Source organism: Scomber scombrus, chromosome 1, assembly GCF_963691925.1.
Source record: "Scomber scombrus chromosome 1, fScoSco1.1, whole genome shotgun sequence".
Classification (NCBI taxonomy): Eukaryota; Metazoa; Chordata; class Actinopteri; order Scombriformes; family Scombridae; genus Scomber; species Scomber scombrus.
Genome location: NC_084970.1, coordinates 23590338 through 23609719, shown reverse-complemented (window position 1 = coordinate 23609719; position 19382 = coordinate 23590338). Strand labels below are relative to the sequence as shown.

The 19382-nt window shown below is 40.9% G+C and overlaps 3 protein-coding genes across 3 annotated transcripts in view; 1 reads left to right on the top strand and 2 right to left on the bottom strand.

The window, feature by feature from the left end:
* Nucleotides 1-11838, bottom strand: part of galns (galactosamine (N-acetyl)-6-sulfatase) — a 20569-nt gene extending 8731 nt beyond the window's left edge. The window contains exons 1-11 of the mRNA XM_062423676.1: nucleotides 11476-11838; nucleotides 11084-11207; nucleotides 9422-9496; nucleotides 9181-9283; nucleotides 8378-8521; nucleotides 7527-7593; nucleotides 6754-6881; nucleotides 6488-6627; nucleotides 6267-6370; nucleotides 2460-2602; nucleotides 1391-1493 (exon numbers count right to left, since the gene is read on the bottom strand). Of these exons, the coding sequence (XP_062279660.1) occupies nucleotides 1391-1493; nucleotides 2460-2602; nucleotides 6267-6370; nucleotides 6488-6627; nucleotides 6754-6881; nucleotides 7527-7593; nucleotides 8378-8521; nucleotides 9181-9283; nucleotides 9422-9496; nucleotides 11084-11207; nucleotides 11476-11583 (1239 nt within the window). The 5' untranslated portion in view covers nucleotides 11584-11838. The remainder of the gene's footprint in view (nucleotides 1-1390; nucleotides 1494-2459; nucleotides 2603-6266; nucleotides 6371-6487; nucleotides 6628-6753; nucleotides 6882-7526; nucleotides 7594-8377; nucleotides 8522-9180; nucleotides 9284-9421; nucleotides 9497-11083; nucleotides 11208-11475) is intronic.
* Nucleotides 11839-12051: 213 nt separating this feature from the next.
* Nucleotides 12052-14103, top strand: trappc2l (trafficking protein particle complex subunit 2L). Its single transcript, XM_062423663.1, has 5 exons — nucleotides 12052-12142; nucleotides 12394-12566; nucleotides 13392-13479; nucleotides 13767-13846; nucleotides 13945-14103. The coding sequence occupies exons 1-5, from the start codon at nucleotides 12110-12112 to the stop codon at nucleotides 13988-13990; spliced, it is 420 nt and encodes a 139-aa protein (XP_062279647.1). The 5' UTR covers nucleotides 12052-12109; the 3' UTR covers nucleotides 13991-14103.
* Nucleotides 14104-14503: 400 nt separating this feature from the next.
* Nucleotides 14504-17808, bottom strand: pabpn1l (PABPN1 like, cytoplasmic). Its single transcript, XM_062418837.1, has 6 exons — nucleotides 17686-17808; nucleotides 16599-16725; nucleotides 16076-16143; nucleotides 15877-15983; nucleotides 15653-15740; nucleotides 14504-14833 (listed from the first exon to the last, which is right to left on the bottom strand). The coding sequence occupies exons 1-6, from the start codon at nucleotides 17755-17757 to the stop codon at nucleotides 14504-14506; spliced, it is 792 nt and encodes a 263-aa protein (XP_062274821.1). The 5' UTR covers nucleotides 17758-17808.
* Between the last annotated feature and the right edge of the window lie 1574 nt (nucleotides 17809-19382).

Below are 19382 nucleotides of genomic sequence, written 5' to 3'. Positions count from 1 at the left end.
TTATTGCAGTTTCTAACTACCAAAGACTAACAGCTGTCTGACAAACAAGGTAAAAAAAGCCATTGCAGCTGTCTTAGAGAGCAATCTAGATACAAAGGAGCCACAGTCATGGAAAACTATATATTTGCAATATTAACATGACTACACTCCCTCAAGAGAGTTTGATGAGAGCCATTTAAACCTGTGAAATTTCTAATTTTCCTCATGGCTGAACTGCATGCACACAGCCAGGACAGATCGTTACTCCTCCCAGCTATTAACCTGTAATTTAGTTCAACTTCACAGACACAAATCATCCCCTGTTTATTTTTTACCATGAGCCAAGAAAAACAAATTATATTTTGTCAGAAGGCCAGAACATGGAGCTTCAAACTTTTTTTCTGTCTTAAGCTGATTTACAAAACATTTGATTCAAAGTCTGACTGTGTAAAACAGCTAAAAATGAGTGTATAAGTAGTTTGTTTACATTTTGTAGGTTTATGAAATGCATTGTGAGTTACATAGGATGAACAGTTTAAGGATTGAACCAGATTGAACCATACTAAATTTAACTTTCCCTTGTAGCACCTCAACAGCTGCTCCATTAAACACACACACGGACACAGGCATGCACATCTTCATCGAGATCCGAACATGCATGTGCATGTTTTCTCTCATCCTTTCTCTCCCTCTCGCTCTCTCTCTCTCCCTCTCCCATGTACACACACACACAGCAATCGATAGGCAACTCACAGGCAATAAGAAGCCATTATTTGTGAAGTTCCACTTCAGTTCACATGAGTTGATAAAGGAGGCTGCTATTGATTCAGCGGCCCTGAAGGAGAGAGCAATTTAAGCGACCGATGGGGCATAAAACAAACTGGATCACAGGAAAGGCAGAGCCATGGAGGGAGGAGAGGAGGACATGTTTGTATGGACAGAGGAGAGAAAGAAGGACTATAACTGTCCTGATTTCAAGAGATTTCACATTCCCTGATACTTGTAATCTGTACAGAGTTGATGTAATTACGGCTGAGAGATACTGCTGGCATCCGCCTGTCTTTCTTTCTTTCTTTCTAGCTCCGTGGTGCTAAAAGAACAAGTCTACAGCAGGAAATGTTGGTATGTAAATGGAGAGGAAGAAAATCTCCACTGGAGTTAGAACAAACAAATCAACTGGTTGATGAATGATGCAAGTTTGTTGATGTGGGGGCTCTTCATTAATATTCATTACGCTCTGATGTACACAGCAGTCAACTGATGAGCCATTTTCAAGATAACACCAACAGTGAAAGTGTTTGTGTGTTAGAGTAAGATTAGGAGAGACAAAGAGCAAGGATGTGGGTAGAACAAATGAAGAACTGAGAAAACAGAGTTGGGTCAGAGTTGGTGTATTAAAAGGGAGTCTTACCTGTTTTAACTCGTCCCATGAGTTGCTCCAGGTCCAGTAGTGCGCCTTGTACTGTCCAAGCCTCACAGCCATCAGCTCATTCCCACGGTAATAAAAGATTGGTCTATTGAGGATGAGAGGAGTGAGAAACAAGGCTCAAATGTGTTTATTCCCAGGTGGATTTGTAATGGGACACTGTGTTTAAATTAGATATTCTCTCTTTCCATGCATACACTTGAAGTTCACTCTCAGTTTTCTACCCACACTTACAATTGTTTCACCATCCAGTTAAAGACCATGGACTTTGCAATCCCCTACAAATCTGTCAAATCACCCGAATTTTAATTTAATTGAAATTTAAACATATGAAATAAGATGAAATACATTGAATGGAAACAAGAGTCTACAGCCATGCTAGCAGCTCAGTGACGCTGTGTAGGCACAGTGGCACTAATATTAGCATGCAAATATGCTCAGAATGACAGTGCTAACATACTGATGTTTAGCAGCTTTAATCTTTAGTTTCATATGTTAGCATGCTAATATTTGCTTATTAGCACCAAACACAAAGAGCAGCTGAGGCTGATAGGAATGTCGATAGGAAGTATTTGATCATGAACTGATGTGGTAGATGACAACATATAATTTTGGCCTGATGATAGCACAAGAGAATCAGAGAATCATCACAGTTATTACAATATAACCATGAAAAGGACATGAATGTCTGCAATGTCTGAAATGTTCGATTTCATGGTAATCCATCCAATAGTTGTCAAGATGTTTCACTCAAAACCCACAAGTGAACCTCATTAGGTGCTAGAGGAAAAGTCATCTCATCGGAGAAATTAGTCACTAAAAATGTCATTGAATCCACTAAAAGTTCAGTCAGGACCAAAAGTGATCTGACCGACCGCTAGCGTGAGAATCCAGCCTTGTTAACTCCTTGGATGACAAAACTAATACTGCACTCCCACACCGGGATGTGATCATTACCATAAAAAGCATGTTGAAAAGTAAAAGCCACAAACCCGACTGGTTTCTATCCAAACACTAATATCCCCCAAACAGCTAGTTTACATTAAGTACCCACCTGCTTTCCAGTGTCTGTGAGTGGTTAAGCAGGACTTGCGTCAAGTCTAGTCCATCTAGGGTTCGGTCATCAGGAGGGCTAACGCCAGCCAGAGCCAGGCTGGTGGTGAACAGGTCCATCACATTGGCTAGTTGGAAATTCACCTGCAAAAGGACAAAGAAATCAAACAAATACAACCACTATCTGTTGTACTAGAAGCCATTTTACATGACCTGTGATTCACTGAAAACTTTGAAGAATTGAGGACTGGCCAAAACATTCTCACTTCATAGAAATGTAACCCTAACCCAAAACATTACATTGACTTGCACTGATTTCCTACCCTAACCCTAACCACTACCTGTATCAAAATCTAATGGTTATGAAGACTTGCTTTCTTACAACAGGGAGACGAGTCCCCACAGTGTGACTGTAAACAGATTTGAAAGCACTCATATAGACTATTTAATGTTAGTGCTGACAAGTGCTGCTCCATTTTCCCATCAACATCTTACAGTCATCTCTGTCACTGAGATTCAGCCATTCATTCTTTAACTGTTTGTTTCTGCCATCAGTGGCAATTGATTTCAGTCCAAAAAACAATGATTAATTATTCTACAGTCCATGAACACCTCAAACGTGCACTTTTACACTGGATTTTCCTTATGATAGTGAAAATGTAACAATGCATAGTCATGATAGGATGTTTGCACATACTGTATGCACGTTTGTACACATGTAGCAAAAGACGTGCATTTCTTCACTCTCCTTAATATCTTGCAGGTTTGTGTATAAAACCTATAAATGCATCTCTTTCTAAATGAGTTTTTTTGAGGAGAAAAATGAAAAAGGAGGAGCGAAGAAGAAGAGGAGAGGAAGTAGGGAAAGGACAAGGCCCGGGCAAGCAGGCGGCTGGAGCTGGAGCGAGCTGGTGTTTTATCTCCCTCTCCCAGTCCCAGTGAAAAGCTTTATTTTATTTATAAACTTTGAACTATTTTCAGATAAAATGCCATTTTTTCGCTGTCATCCTTGATCTTCCGTTCCATTCTCTCCTGAGCGAGCCTTAGAGGGAGACGGCACGCTCACAATCAGATAGCACTATCAGGCCTCTGCAGCTGCACCGCCATGTGCCGCTGTGCTCCTATCGGCAGCCAGCACACACACACACATAGACACACACACACACACAGACACACACACACACACACACACACACACACACACACACACACACACACACACACACACACACACACACACACACACACACACACACACACACACACACACACAGACACACACACACAGACACACACACACAGACAGACACAAGCTCCTAAGCACTGAAATGAATTCCCTTTTCTTCTGTATCCACAGAACTAGCCACAGAAAGGACTCTGCAATGCATTCCATGATCTATCTGCACATTCAGACACTCTTTCTCACATACACACACAAACACTAACAGATTTAGTCCTTCACTTCATTTTTCTTTTTTCCACATGCAGACACACACACACAAACCATTAAAGTAGACAGGACAAAAAGACATAAGAAGAAGCAAAACTGACATTTAGTTGGTAATAACTTGCATGACCAAAAAACCCAAACTTTTAGACTTGGACTGCTCTGACAGAGGCTTTATCTCACGAGTTGCTATCTTTTATCTTCTTTCCTTGATTAGCTTTGCCCTCTGTTGCAGTCCACACTGAACTTCATTCTTTCTTTGCCCTTTGTTCTTTCCTTTTTTCTCTGACTCATCACTCTCTATTAATGTCACTTTTTGTTTTCCTCTCTCTTTCTGTCTCTCATTTCTTTCTGTGTTGTGAGTGGTGATGTTGGTTATCTGAGGAGGCAGCGCTTCTATCCCCTTCTCTGCCACTCTGTGTGTCTGCTGCCTGATAAACACAACAAAAGGGATTGTGACGCTCCACAACGTTGTGGGGCCAACACCGCACCCGCCTCCCCATCTTTGTTCCTATAGACGACCCCCCACCTCATCATCCAGGCCCCTCTCCCCCCGCAGGCACTGGGGGAATGCTGAATGTGCACCTGCTTCCATTCCAGTACACCTCCTTTCACCTTTTAAATACAAGTTTTTTTAAACATTGTGAATCGATAGCTACAGGAACGTGAAATGAGTTCAATTGCTAACTTTCGTCACTCAGATGCATCCACAGATAAAGGGCTTTTTGTCTGATAGTCTTTCTACCCCTGTCCCCAAGTGTGTCTCCATCTTAATACTGCAAAGATGCATCTATGCGCTGTAAAATAAACCTGCTGAAATCCTCTTTTAACAAAGGCTTGCATGGCTGTTTGTCGTCTCTAGCATTTTGCTGCAGGAGCTTATGGACTTTTCAATGTGCAGATGGATAGAGATTTCACAAGAGCACAACATAAGAGAGGGGTAACCCTGTGCCTGGTCTGTCCTCCCTCCCAAAAAGGGATTTTACCCAGAAAGTGATAAATCCAGAGCTGTATCGTACAGTTGCGCCAACAAAGGAGCTTTGTCATCACAACTCTAGAGAGCTTCAGGGAGAATCTATGGACCCTCATCATCACAGCCAAACACACACACAGATGTTTTGTGATAGTCTGCATTGATAGTATTTACATTTCTGTCTTTCATTGGTCTACAAAGTTTCATGTTACACATAAAACTAATCCTACATACAAATACAATGCGTGCATACATACGAAGGCATGTAGGACCACACAAAAATGACGCAGACGTTCTACACACTTGCACATCCATATACAGACACAGTGGACAATTATAATGTGGACCAGGTGCAGCAAAGCCCTGTGAACACAACAAACGTTCCTGGCAGTGTGGCAGTGCCAGCTTCTTTAGTACTCCTCTTCCTTTTCTCTTTGCTACACCAGCCACCTCTTATACTTCTTCCTTGCTTCCTTCCCTGCAACCCACCCCCCCACCCTCCCCTCCACCAGCCCCCCCACCCTTTCGTTCCTTTATCCTGAGCGCCTGGCATATTCAGATACTGAAGTCCTCATTACGGCTCAATCCAACCTCAGCAAACACACAAACAGATTAGCCGCTTAAGACGCTCCCAATCCCCCTCTCCCTCGCTACTCTGCAGTGCTATCAGGCCCCAGCACACCCCTGTGAGATGAGCCAGGGGCAAGGCTTACTGCAGACTGCAGCCTCCGCTCGCTCCTCCACCAAATCCCTCTGCGTCACAGTCCCGTGTCACAGCTGCCCCTAATACAATTAAAAGTCATTTGCAGAACGCACAAGCTTAGAGGATCACGGTGTGGGTGGGGGGGTTAAATTTGGGGAGGGGGAGGGAGGAATGAGAGATAGTTGGGGCATTAATTCCAGCCAAAAATATTTGGCAAAACAATGGAAAAAGCACCCACATGCTTCGTGGCTGCAATCACGCAGTTGATCTACGCTGTGTATGGAGTTCAATCGCTCGATAGAAGATGAACATAGCAAAGATTAACTGCTTGCAACTCCAGCGTGTCAGAGTGTGCACGTGTAAAGTGGTAAATAATACACAAAAGAAACAAAAAGCGACAACTATTCAATACAGAGGATTAGTGAAATAATTATTCATTTACTCTCAACCTGATTTACAGTGCTGTACATTGCCTGCAGCTTTACAGAGAACATTTTCAGTTTCTGGTACCTGTTGATAGGCATAACATATTGAAGTGACGGTGCTTAGAAGAAAGAAAAACCTGGCACTGAATCTACCCGGGCAACTCTAGCTTAACGCCTGGTCTCCAGAGAAGATGGTAGGGATTTAGTCAATGATCTCTTCTTGGAGACTTTATTGGGTAAAACCACCGGGGTATTCTCACCGTGCCTTCTTTGATGTGACCAGGCCACCAGGCAATTGCTGGCTCCCTCATGCCCCCTTCATAGGTGGTCTCCTTCCCGCAAAGAAATGGCCCGTTACTGCCACCTGAAGAATCAGAAGCATAAAAACACATGAATTAATGACCACACACACACATATATATATGAATACAGAAAAGGACTAGCTCACAAACAAAAAATCCTGTCTGAGTGTTGCGCTTACTCTCATTTGGGCCAGACGTAAGAGCAGCTCCATTGTCTGAAGTTAAGAAGACAAAGGTATTATTTTCGATGCCCAGAGTCCGAAGATGTGACAAGATCTGACCAATGCTGTAGTCCAGCTCCATCACTGCATCTCCATACCTGCAACCAATCACAGTGCATCAAATTCCCCTTGACAAATATATTCATGTGTAACCTGCATCCATGCATCTGCCTGACAGCACTGTATATCAATAAAAGAGTCAGTAATGTAGGGTGTTAATTTACCGGCCTCGCTGGCTCTTCCCTAGGAAGCGCTTGGAGGCGTAGACAGGGGCATGAGTGGCGTCAGGTGCCCAGTATAGGAAGAACGGCTTTTGGGCCTGAGTCTGCCGGAGTATGAAGTCGAGGCCTTCCTGTATGATGTAGGAGGTGCGAGAAACAGTTACAACACTGTCAGTGCAGATGTCAAATGACTTACTGTGGTGTTTTTCACAGTACTGCTATAAAGCTCGTATGGTATATCACCTCTTTCTCTCGTTCTCACCACAGACTGATTCCAATCTGTTTTTAAGCACTCAGCTGCCAATTTACTGATTAAACTTTATTGTCACTTTGAGTAACAAAAGACATTTTAACAACAACAAATCCATCCAATCTGATATTTTATGTTTTTTTTTCATTCACTCTCACATTATTAACTGTGCTACTGACACCAGACTAGTCCCATAAGACATGCTAATAGGAGCTTTACAAAGCTCTGCTTGACAGACCCATCCTCTTCCTGTGATGACATATTACACCTCTCATGCATGCGGTGTGTCTCTGCATGCTGCTTTTGATTCCTTTAGGACTGACGTAGGCGGCAGAGATAATCAGTATGTGCAAAAGTCAACAATCCACTTCTGCTGGTAGAAGGCACAGTAATGATCAAAGGCCAAAATCAGGCTTTAATTGCACTAGATGATTTAATTGCTTTACAAAAGGAAATGTTTAACAAAATGAAGTGATACTCTTTGCACCTCTGAGAGAGTTTAAATAAGAATAGAACCTTAACTCACCTGCAAGTAGATCTGTGTGAGGTTGGACTCTCCAGTCTTCCTGTCAATCTGAAATTCCTCATAGTATCTGGAAAACAAGAACGTTCACATGATTTATTAACTACACCTTCAATATTAGTTAGGCACCATCCCATATGAACACCTGCTGAGGCCACATGAAGCCATTTCTCCTCTGCTCATTCAACCACATGAAATATTTCTTTTACACAGACTTGATTGTATTGTCAGTCCTTTCAGTCTGCCTCAGAATTGACCTAAACTACCACAGACAATATCATTAAGACCATAGAGGCATTTCCCTCACACAGACTGTGAGGAGAATTTAGTGAAAGACATATTTGGGAAGTCTCAGTAGAGTTGAGCAGAGGGAACTGTTATGAGGTGTTGCTGAAGCGTGGCGCAGCGAGCAGAGAAGCAGTGACAGGCATCTCTCTTTCTTATGCTTCACTTCCTCCAGGTGTCCTCGCACACAGCCAACGCAACCTGCCGTCTCTTGAGGGTGTGCGTGTGTCTGTTTGTATGCGTGTCTATTTGCGTGTGTATGTCTGTCCAGGGCCCACGTATGCTGCGCTGATTAAACCCACGGCTAAGCGAAAAAACACGCCCGGCTGCCAGTTCCAATGACCCTGAATACACATATGGCTGTTTTGGGGGAAACAAATGGGCGGAAAATGGAATACACAAGCACAGCTGGTACAGAGAAGGAAGAGGAGGGGAGACACTCGACTCATCCACAGACACAGCCAGCCAAACTATTCAACTGAGTCATGGGGAAAGAAGATATTTTTATAGATTTTGTGTAATTCTGTGTCAGCTGTTATGTACATCTGTGTGCTCATGTGTGATACTACCTGCCAACCATCTCAGAGTTATTGTAGACAGGAATGTTGGGTCTGATGCTGCTGTTGTAGGGACCAAAGTGGCAGTTTGGGGCACCGAACCATTCATCAAAGCCATTCTCCAGAGGAAGGTGCTGTGGTCGGTGGCCAAGATGCCTGTAGTAAGAAATAAAGTGCTTTCACATACTGTAAGACCAATGAAACTAACTAACCATACCAAAGTGTAGGCATTAATTAAATCACATATGCTGTGCATAATTTACTGCAGACCATTTCCCAGCACACCGCATACTTTTGATTTTCAGGCATTCATTGGTTTCTATTCAGTTCAGTACAGCGTCTAAATTATCCTGCAGAGACTCGAGACTCGGTTGAGACACATAATCGATCACAGCCAACATCGTGTCGACTTTAATTACTGAAACATTATGTTTTCATTGATAATGTTGTGAAACATTTCAGCTACAATACTACAGAATAAAAACTAAAGGCAGGTGATGCTCTGTGGGATGAATCTCAAACACGTTTAAAATCTTGTTGAATGATTTTCATGCAGTACTACAAATGATTCAAATCAATTGCTGGAAAACTACATTCATAAATCTACTGATCATTGTATTCGGTGAAAAGGGATCAGCAGTTAAAGTAAATTGGCTACAAAATGCAAAAAATAATAGTATATAATAATACAAATCATAAAATTAATTTTATATTATCAGTTCATTTACTAATTTGTAATACTAACCGACCATGTCATTTAATTCATTTAGAGTGTTGTCATTATTAACATCAATGCCTAAATTATAAGAACTCACCACTTGCCAACTATCTTGCTGACATAGCCTTTTCTCTTCAGCATCTGCGGTAACAAGATCTCATCCTTGGAGATTCCTCCAACTATCTCCTGTGGTGTGTATGCTATAAATAATGGCAACACAGAACTTTCCATGATTTTATTGCATACTTACATGCATTACAGACCAAGTAATGAGAAAGTCTGAAGGAAATTATTTGGAACTGGTTAAATTGCATAGTAAGGGTATATTGTGAGTTTACCATTTCTGGCGTGGGCATTAGTGGTGTAGAAACCATTTCGAACAGGCAGCCTCCCAGTGAGAAGTGCAGCTCTGGCTGTGGTTAAAATGACAGAAAAAGTCATTAGAGTTTATATATGTTGGTGTTAAAAGTGATTTTGTACTGTCAAACAAATACAGTTGAGTGTGATGTTCTTGCTTTCTTTCCAGCACAAATGTCACACACAGTGGTAATTACAAATACATTTGCCAAATTGTTACAGTGCTTTGATCAGTTTTTTAAAAAAATTCAACAGGTGTACCTTAATAACCTAGTTAATATAAAAACAGCATGACATGCATCTCAAATTTGTTGTCTATATTCAGTTACAGTACTGTGCAAAAGTCTTAGGCCACCACCATCATACAAACAGAAAATACAGGAAATATGTACACAAAATTTAACATTAATCATTAAATATTAATAATATATTAATGACATTTCCACATCATCTTTTTCAGCTGACACACCTCAAAGTCCCTCATCACTTTGCTTATAGTCTGCAGATATATAGTACTGTCTTAGGCCACCATTAGACTTGTTGTTTTAGCAATGCTATAATGACCATATGTAATTATTTCTCAGTCTCTGCAATAGAACAAAACCAGAAAATACAGGAAATATGTATGCAGTATTAAAAAAATAGGAAAACAATAGAAGAGAAAACAGCTTTTATAGGCTAAAGTGGCAAGTATTTACTGTGACCTCCTCTTACACTTGAGCAATAGCAGGAACTTGGCTCTCTTAAACATAAATGGAATGGAACCTTAATTAATAATAATAATAATAATGATTAATAATTAATGTTACATTTTGTGTACATAGTTCCTGTATTTTCTGTTTGTATGATGGTGGTGGCCTAAGACTTTTGCACAGCACTGTATATCAGCTGCATCCACCAAGACCTTCTTAATCAACTGAATGAATGAATGAATGAATGAATGAATGAATGAATGCCTTTATTGTCATAGCATGTTATCATACAACGAAATTTGCTGTCTCTCATAAGAGAAAACTGTTTCCATTCACACTGCGCAAACATACACTCACATAAAATAGATAACTATTAAATAAGGTAAAATATGATCATAAAGTGCTGTAAAAAGATAAAGTACTTTAAAGAAAAGGAAAGGCTAAGGTGCATATTCAGTTACTGCACATCAGTCCACGTTAACTGCTAAAAATGGCTGCAGTTCATCTAAATTATGTTTACAAATCACTTCTGTCAGGTGAAAACCTGTACCTCCATATTTCAATGTAAAAAGAACAAAAGCAGCTATTCTGCTTTGCATTTCTAAAGTTTGTTGGCAGGGTTTTAAGAGTATTTTATAAACAAACAGTCACAAACTCTATTCTGAATGTAATGGATGCCATCCGTTAGATAGTGTAGCATTGCTGTAACATACTGTTCTCTGTTTTACATGTTGTATTTGTATGAGGTGATATACAAAAGTGCAATTTGGCACCAGGTCACTTTGTGTTGAGTTTATGCCTGACATCAGCAGGTGTCAGGCATGTGACAATAAAAACAGACAGTACAGTGACAGAAAAGGCAGCTTCAACAAGACATCAAAATGACTAGCATTTAGTAAAACAGGAAAGCCTGATTCATGTTAAGTTTCACAACATCTTCAGCTGACTCACATGGGGAACAGAGCGGGTTTGCAGTGTAGAAGTCTGGAAGCAACATGCCTTCAGCAGCCATGGCATCCAAGTTGGGGGTCTCCTTAGAGGGCTGGCCGAATACCCCCAAGTCCCCCCAACCCATCTGAGGAGCACAAGGCAAGAATGGAGAGTTTTTTATTTGTTTTTGTTTTTCAAAGAGGTGCACGTATACACCCAGAAAGGCAAAACACACATGCAGGCACACTTGTACAGGCTGAAATGACAGTAACAGTACTCATCAGAACACATGACAGAGAACAGAGATTTTGATTCAGCCGTACATTCATTCACAGCTGTAAGTCACTGGTAAAGCAGCACTTTTCTGCTGATGTGATGATGAACAGAAGCCTAATAAAAGAAAAACAACTCACGTCATCCATGAGCATGATGATTATGTTTGGAGATGAAACAGCGAACGCCTTCTCTTTCCAGGAGCAACATATTATTGCACAAAAGAAAGCCAAAGTTTGAGTAGACATCACTCGCACTGCTGTGCTCTGGTCATATGAGCATCAACTTCGAGGAAGTGGTTTGTTTACCTTCGTGCGAGTCTTCAGTGCAACACTTGCGCATACGCAGTAGAGCTCATGTTTTTTTCGATGTGTTATTTTAATTTATTATGTTATATTATATTATGCTTTAACAGAGTCTGCCTCACTGTCCCAAAATAATGTGGTAACGTTATATTTTAGATTTAAAGCGTTTCACAGTCTGAAAATGCAGTCCCTCGGTATTTGGTGCCTTCAGTGGTTCTTGGTAAACATTGATGTTCCCAGTTAAATATATAATATTGGTAGGAAATAATAATACATTGAACATATAACAAAAGTAAGATCGGACACCTATAATATAAATCAGTTGCATACGGTTAAAACACAGAACTTAAAACATCTGGTAGCTACTAAAAAAAAGTGTCTGCTCTTTTTTACACCCTTTTTTCCGACGGCCCTTAATGCAGCATATCTCACGTGACAACAGCTGACAGCGCAGAGGAGGAACACTAACATGGCGGTGTGCATAGCAGTGATCGCAAAAGAGGTAATTATAGCTGTTCATTAATGGCACAACTTCAAACCACCCCCTATTTTTTGACTGTTTAATATTTTTACATGATCTCATAATTTTCTCTGAGCGATTGTTGATGTTCTGTGAGACTCAGAAGATAAACATTAGCATTGTTTTAGGCTAACTCAGCTGCTGTCAAATATATGTCCATATCTTTGTTGTGTTGATGTTTTATTCAGTTGGTTTAAACTAAACTCGTTATTGTATTTCGTGTCGTGTCCCAGAACTACCCGCTGTATATCCGCAGTGTGCCTACTCAGAATGAGCTGAAGTTTCACTACACTGTGCACACTTCTCTGGATGTGGTGGAGGAGAAGATCTCAGCTGTGGGCAAAGCTTTGGGAGACCAGAGAGAGCTGTACTTGGGTCTGCTATACCCCACTGAAGACTTCAAAGTGTATCCTTATGCATATTTTTTTTTATTTTAAAGGTTGACAGTTGTTTAAATCTGGTCTTAAAACAACAGTCAGGCGCCCATATGAACACTGAAAGTGGTTTTCTTTACTGTAGGTAATTGTAAGTGTGGGACCAGCGTCCGCAGTGTGAACTGACATTTTGTGTAAAATAAACATAAAACAAAACCAAAAAAAAATCTAAAAGTTGATCTGAAGCTTATATGAGGCTTCAGATCAGATAGTCATATCAAGTGTCTTTGGACAGTGTTTCTTCAGTTCACAGTAGGAAGGTTGTGGATTTTGGCTTCCCTCACTTACATTAAAAGTGCATTATGAAGGGATCTTCTAATGGCCAGTATGATAAGGAGGAATGATTATGGCAAGAAAAACCTATTTCAGTAATCATTTTCACATATGGCAGTTGTTGTAAGTCACACACAAATTATGAATCTGTCCTTTAAGGGGTGGAAAAGCCCACAAGACAAGTGGTCCAAGTGTTTGATTTATTTTTTAATTTTTCTTCTACTACAGCCTGAGATTTAATTATCTTTTAGCAAGATTGGTAACACATCTTTGTTACAATTAAGGAACATAAATGCACAGTATCTCTCCTAACCCAAGAGAGATGGTGAAATATTTACATATGCCCTATTTCAGTTTTCAAAGTTTTAGTTGTCTTACTGTTGTTGTTCCAGAAAGCTTTTAAGGATGTCAAATGTGAGAAGTAAGTAAGAAGTAATATTGTCATTTTGTTCAATGGAACAGGAACCATTGCCCATAAACAGTATCTTCCAGGGAAACCCCAACATCCTTGACTTGTTAACTAGATATGGGTACGTAACCAACTCCAAGGTGAAATTTGTCATTGTTGTGGACTCGTCAAATACATCATTGCGGGACAATGAAATAAGAAGTGTAAGTTGAGGCCATCGAGCACCTAAGCATGTTCAAACCCAGTCAAATCTTCAATCGTCCAACTTGAAATTTGTGTTTGGTACATCCACAAACTGTTCTTTTTGCGTTGTATGCATTAAACCTTTTTGGTCTCGATATGCCTCAGCTCTGATCTTAACGAAAGATAAGGAATGGCTTTTCCACATTTTCTCATCAGTTACAGTATCTGGGCTCAATTGAACAAGTATTCTCTTGTATATTCTCAGTTTTAGAACATTTGTGTACTAACATATTTTCTTTTCTTTCAGATGTTCAGAAAATTGCACAACTCCTTTACAGATGTAATGTGCAACCCATTCCACAATCCCGGGGACACTATTCAGTCCAAGTGAGTTAATTCTTGTGAAAATAATATCTGAAGATTTTGGTCACTGATATTTTGTTTTCAATCTAGCAGTGTGTAATTGTTGAATAACAACTCTGCAGGGCCTTCGATGGTATCGTATCTGGAATGATGGTTCAAACTGGCTGACATCTCCTCCATCCATTCTTTTGAGTCTCCACTGTACATAACACCCTTGAATCCGTATTTGTTTGTGATGCTTTGATTATTGAAATGCATGTGTAATAAAATGTAATTGTTGATCACTGTACAAGCGTCATTTTACTACAAATAGCGCCAAACAATTGTTTTTATTTATTCACTTACATAGCAAAGAATTTGAGTTATACATAGGGAGGATTTATACATTACATTGCAGGCAGCAACACAAAACATTTGCATCAATTTGTAAAAACGGTAAGACGCAACTGCATAACAATTTGAGGATTGTCCCATGCATTCACAGCAACACAAGCTTACAATGCAACACCTCTGCGAAGGATCCCTGATCCCATTCTTGATTTTTTCACATCTACATGAAGGACTGATGCAGGGATGCAACTTGTAAAGTCAAATCTCTCTCAACTCAATAATGCCTGGAAACATTTGCTCTTTAAAATGATCAGTCTATTCATCCACTTGGTGTGCAAGCAGCAGGTAGTGCTAGCGCTGCTGGGGGTAATGCTGTCCACTCGACCCTGCCCCCAACTCCTCTGATGGTGGGGTGATGAGGAGAAGACATGGGTAACGTTTAGGCATCTGTTCATGGTAATCCATGTTTCCCCACTGTCTCTTCCCCACTGATGGGCCTCCATAGTAAGGGTGGGGTGTTTGGTGTTGTGGTCTGGTTGACTGGTACCTGAACCTGCCCCGAGAGCTGTTCTGGTATCGGGGTGGACGGAAGCCCCGTCCTCTGCCTCTGGTGTGGCCACCTCGGTGCCCTCCCCTGTCTGTGGTGCTGATCCCTGGCATGTTAGTCCTCTTAGGCATTACCTGAAATGAAGGAAGCTGTTAATTGTATTATTCAGGATGATTGATAGTGTTTACAGTTAAACTAAAAATAACGTCTTGACACAGATCTGACAATTGCACATCAAGTTTATTCACATCCAAGATCAGTTTAAAAGAAGGCAAATAACTAGATGGCTGTTATAACGGGCTTGCTTTAAAAAGGAACCTTACTAAAGTCAAAATTGTGTCAACTGCAGGTCACATGACATCAACATTTTTACTTCCACCAAACTATGAGTAAGGTTATTTAGACCAGATGTCAGGTCTTACATTCAAATGAGGAAATGATTAATCATAAATTTGTAGAAGTGATAAACACAACATAAAGGGTATCTCTTGGATTTCACCCATCAAAATCCCAGATCCTACTGGCAAAAATCCCTTTACAATTTTTGGCCTATTACCTTACTGTAACCATTTCTATCTATATACCTTAAGTTGCTTTTTTTAAGTTTTAGATGTATGCAGCCACAGCCATGAGAAAGTGTTACTGTTGACTGGCCCCTCCGAATAAGGTCCTGCTACTTGTAGATCATCTGAGCTGCATACATAAACAGTCAGCCTTCTTAGCCTAATCTCAGCAGAGTACACCGCTCTTGCAACATAATTCACATGTGCTGCAGCCTAAGACCGACAGTTTGAGGCCAAGAGCCTTTGCTTTAGTCCATGTATTAAGTCGTTGCATATACTTTGCTTTATAAAACTTCCTTCAGTGAGCTGTGTGTGTGTGCAACCAGTGATTTCACTGACATGAGACTGTAGATAACTAGTTCAGCCAGGCATGTTGTGAATGCTCCTCACCTTAAGGACTCTTCCTCTGAACAAGGTCTCGTGTAAACCAATAGCACTCTGCACAGAGTCACGATCTGAGAACTCAATGTAGGCAAAGCTGTGAAAGGGGAGGAGAAAAGACCAACATCCATAAAAAGTAGATAAACTTGGATGCTGGGTACTTGAAATTGAATTAAGGCACACTTATAGTTGTATTCTATGATCAAAGAATTGTTTGCTCAAGTTGAACTCACCCTTTGGGGTGGCCGGTGAACCGGTCGCACAAGATGGTCACTCGGTTGACGGGACCACAGCCGTTAAAATGGATCTCCAACTCGTCGGCAGTAGCTCCATAGTCTACCTGGGATTTGTTCAACAGTGTGTCAGATCAGAGATGTAAAAAAAAAAAAAAAAACATGCTTAGTATGGAGAGAGTAAATATATCATTCTTACATTTCCTACATAGACAGATCTGTTGTCTGCATCTATCCTCTCCTCAGGAGTCATATTGTAGAAAGGCCCTGTGGAGGAAACAAGAAAATGAAGACACAGGGGGTCACTCCAGGTAAACTGAACACAATGATTACTTGCATCATCTTTGACAATACATATTTCACAATCTGCCCCCCCCCCCCCTCTGTTCGGAGTAGGAACCAAGAAGAAGAGAAGGGGAGTGTGAAAGGGATGAAGAGAGCCACAGAGGCAGAAAATAGCCACAGGCAGCAAGGAGGACCCTTCTGGTTCTCTGGGGCTCACTACTTCGTCTCATTGGGCAGTGATGAGGCACATGTGAACGCTGTTATGACCACAGTGAAGTGTCCCAGGTGTTAGCCAGATGGTGACGCGGTTACCTCACCTGCCTGTAGGCTGCGATGCTGCACACCTGGCTAAAAATATGCTGTTGAAACCTACAAAAAGGCATAAATCAGTGTTAAGCTGTACAGCAAGTCACGGAAGAAACCACAGGCTGTCTCACCAGGCCGCGGGCTGCTGGTCAGAAGCTGCATCTCTGCAGCATCACATCTTTCCTCCTCCTCCTTCAGCCTTTCTGTCTCTTCTTCCATCTCCAGCTCCTGAACTCTGGCCTTGATGGCCGCCAACTCCTGCAACACACAAACATGGAAACCAGCACCTGAAGACACTGGGCTTGATGACACGGACAAATTAAGGATAAAAACAACTGAATAAAAGAGTGGATGAATACTTTCATACAGGGCATGAGGGGGGTCACTGACTCATCTGATGAGTATGACAATGATGTAAATAGCATGCTATGGCCTTCACAGTCACCAGATCAACCCAATTAAACACCTTCAGTATGCAATATTTTAGGCTGATGACGAAGCTCTCCACCTTCAACAAAACACTACATGAAGGACTGTCTTTTTAAAATTATGGTGTCAAACCCGCCAGCAGAGTTCAAGAGATGTGTAGCACTGTTCTGGTGGCCCAACACATTAATGTAGGTTTGTCTTTTAATTTAGTTAACCACAGGTATATTAAAACACCATGTTGAGTGATTGACTCTCGTCTTTTCTTTATCCTGGATTATGATTTTTTTTTTTTTTAAATGATGGGTTTGTTACCTAAATTAAATGACCTGGATGAATAGGTTGCTTGGTCAATTATCATTTATTTCTCAATAAAAATGGACATGTAAAAGCCCCAAATGCCCCTCAAAGATGTTGAAATGGTAGTAGATAAATAAATAAAAATATGAACGTCAGAGTCTATAGCTTTCTGGATAGTATGTGAAACAGGGTTTTATCAGTTGTTTGGTCATTCACAGTGATGCTATATGCTTAGTATTTCATCTGGGAATGCAGACAGTGCATTTTACGGTCACTCAGCATGTTATATGTGGCTCTGTTCTGTCGGTCTTTGCACATAACGTCCTGTTCATCAGTGACATGATGTTACAACACAACGTAGCTTATTGCGCTTGTTTGTCCAACAACGTGCCAGCCCTCATCTGCTCGCTCTGCTGACGTGCGTGCACACAAACAAACAAACGCGACAGCATCCCTTTGTTTCACTCTTACGCTAAATACAATGATACTCACTGGGTCCTCGGCGAAATGCTCCACGATGGACTCGCCCTCCAGGTAGCCGTACTCCAGATGATTTTCCGCCATGCTCACTGCTCAAACATGGCATCTGCAAAGCCGACTGCAGCTTGCCAAAAAACGCCGGCAGAAATATCTCACACACAGGAAGGAAACGGTTTGAAGGTCCACGGACGCAACACCTGATCGCACAGGAGAAAACCTAATAGGTATCACCTGTGAGTAAGACTCATGACGTGGTGGTGCATTGATTGACAACGGAATGCAGGTGAGAGAGGAGCTGGAGAGGGGGGGGGGGGGGGGGGGTCCTCCCAGTGGCGCATCTAGAAAGGGCCCTTCCCGTTGCCCTGGTAACCTTCCCCACCCCACCTCACAACCATGATGGACAACTGGTAAATTGTTATTTTGTTATCATTTGATATAATAAATGATGATATGTGCGCATACGTTCAATTATTTTAAATTCCCAAACAGACTAACAAAATTTGAATGTAAATATTTATTAAAAGCAGAAGTGATTTTTTTTAAACATAATTTCGGTTGGTAAGTTAGACACAACTGACAGAACATTTCTTTCTTTCTTTTTTTTTTTTAAAGCTGGGGTGCAGGACCTTTGTCTGACCCCTTCTGGCAGTGGGAGTAATTAAATCTACCTGCAGGTTCTGCAAAACATGAGGAGAATGTTCCAAGAAGCTCGGCTCGTCGACGCTGACCTCAGCGAGTTCAATCCACTGTTAACGTGCTTACGATATAGACTCCACTATAGCCTACTCCCTCCCTACCCCTGTGACTGTAAGTGGATACATTGATTTGAGCGTCACAAAAACCCCACCAAATGACTTGTGTCTCAATCAGAATTTGATCCATTCAGTCTGATAACATTTGGAAAGTCTAGAAGACCTGCACGATTAAATTGTATTATCCCCATTCGAGTTAGCAAGCAGCTAACAGGAAGCTAGCCGGCTCGGCTGGCGGAAGTCTATATTCATACATTCATCTGGTCAACATGAGAGAGTCAAATCAAACACCAGATTAAAAACTGAAAATACTGAAATACAGAGAGATTTATCTGGTTGTGATAGGCTTAATCAACATTGTGTGAACTCTAGGGTTGGGTACCAAGGTCAGTACTTTTAATAGTACTGACCGAACTATGTCAATACTAGCACAGTGTTAAATATCTGTACATTCAGAATCATGGTTCCTGAGCTAACGCATGAGCTGAGCACTACAGAGCAGGATGTTGTGTCCCTGTTCGACAGTTGTTTATTTCATGCTCTTGGTTGCAGTGTTATTTGTAGAGAAATCTCATGAAGATCATTATACTTACTAAACTCAGTCATGGTGTCACCATGTTTAACTATATTATAGCGCTACAGCTACATAGATGCATTGTGGGAAAACAGTGCTAACAACAAACACATGAAGAAATATGTTTAGAAGAAATATGGTTAATAAAGGCTAAATAACCCATGTGAATATGCTTATATATAGCATTGTTATCTATGTTTTATATATTTACTTGTTTGTGTGTGTGTGTTAAATGTATCTTTATCTTTGCTGGACAGGTACCACTAACATTTCACTACACACTGTTTTTTATGTTGTTTTTAAAATGTTCAAAATAAATAGGAAAAAGATTTAAATTAAAGTATCGAACTGAAGTTCTGTTGAGTACTGATACCGAACAGCGG

What these genes read in the sequence shown, in the direction of transcription:
- pabpn1l (XM_062418837.1), bottom strand. Translation starts at nt 17,757, where the DNA reads ATGGCGGAAAATCATCTGGAGTACGGCTACCTGGAGGGCGAGTCCATC. An exon ending in GATCTGTCTATGTAGGAAAT is followed by an intron (nt 15,984 to 16,075) that starts GTAAGAATGATA and finishes AACAAATCCCAG; the next exon opens with GTAGACTATGGAGCTACTGC. An exon ending in TTCACCGGCCACCCCAAAGG is followed by an intron (nt 15,741 to 15,876) that starts GTGAGTTCAACT and finishes CCCCTTTCACAG; the next exon opens with CTTTGCCTACATTGAGTTCT.
- trappc2l (XM_062423663.1), top strand. Translation starts at nt 12,110, where the DNA reads ATGGCGGTGTGCATAGCAGTGATCGCAAAAGAG. An exon ending in GGGACAATGAAATAAGAAGT is followed by an intron (nt 13,480 to 13,766) that starts GTAAGTTGAGGC and finishes CTTTTCTTTCAG; the next exon opens with ATGTTCAGAAAATTGCACAA. An exon ending in GGGGACACTATTCAGTCCAA is followed by an intron (nt 13,847 to 13,944) that starts GTGAGTTAATTC and finishes ACAACTCTGCAG; the next exon opens with GGCCTTCGATGGTATCGTAT.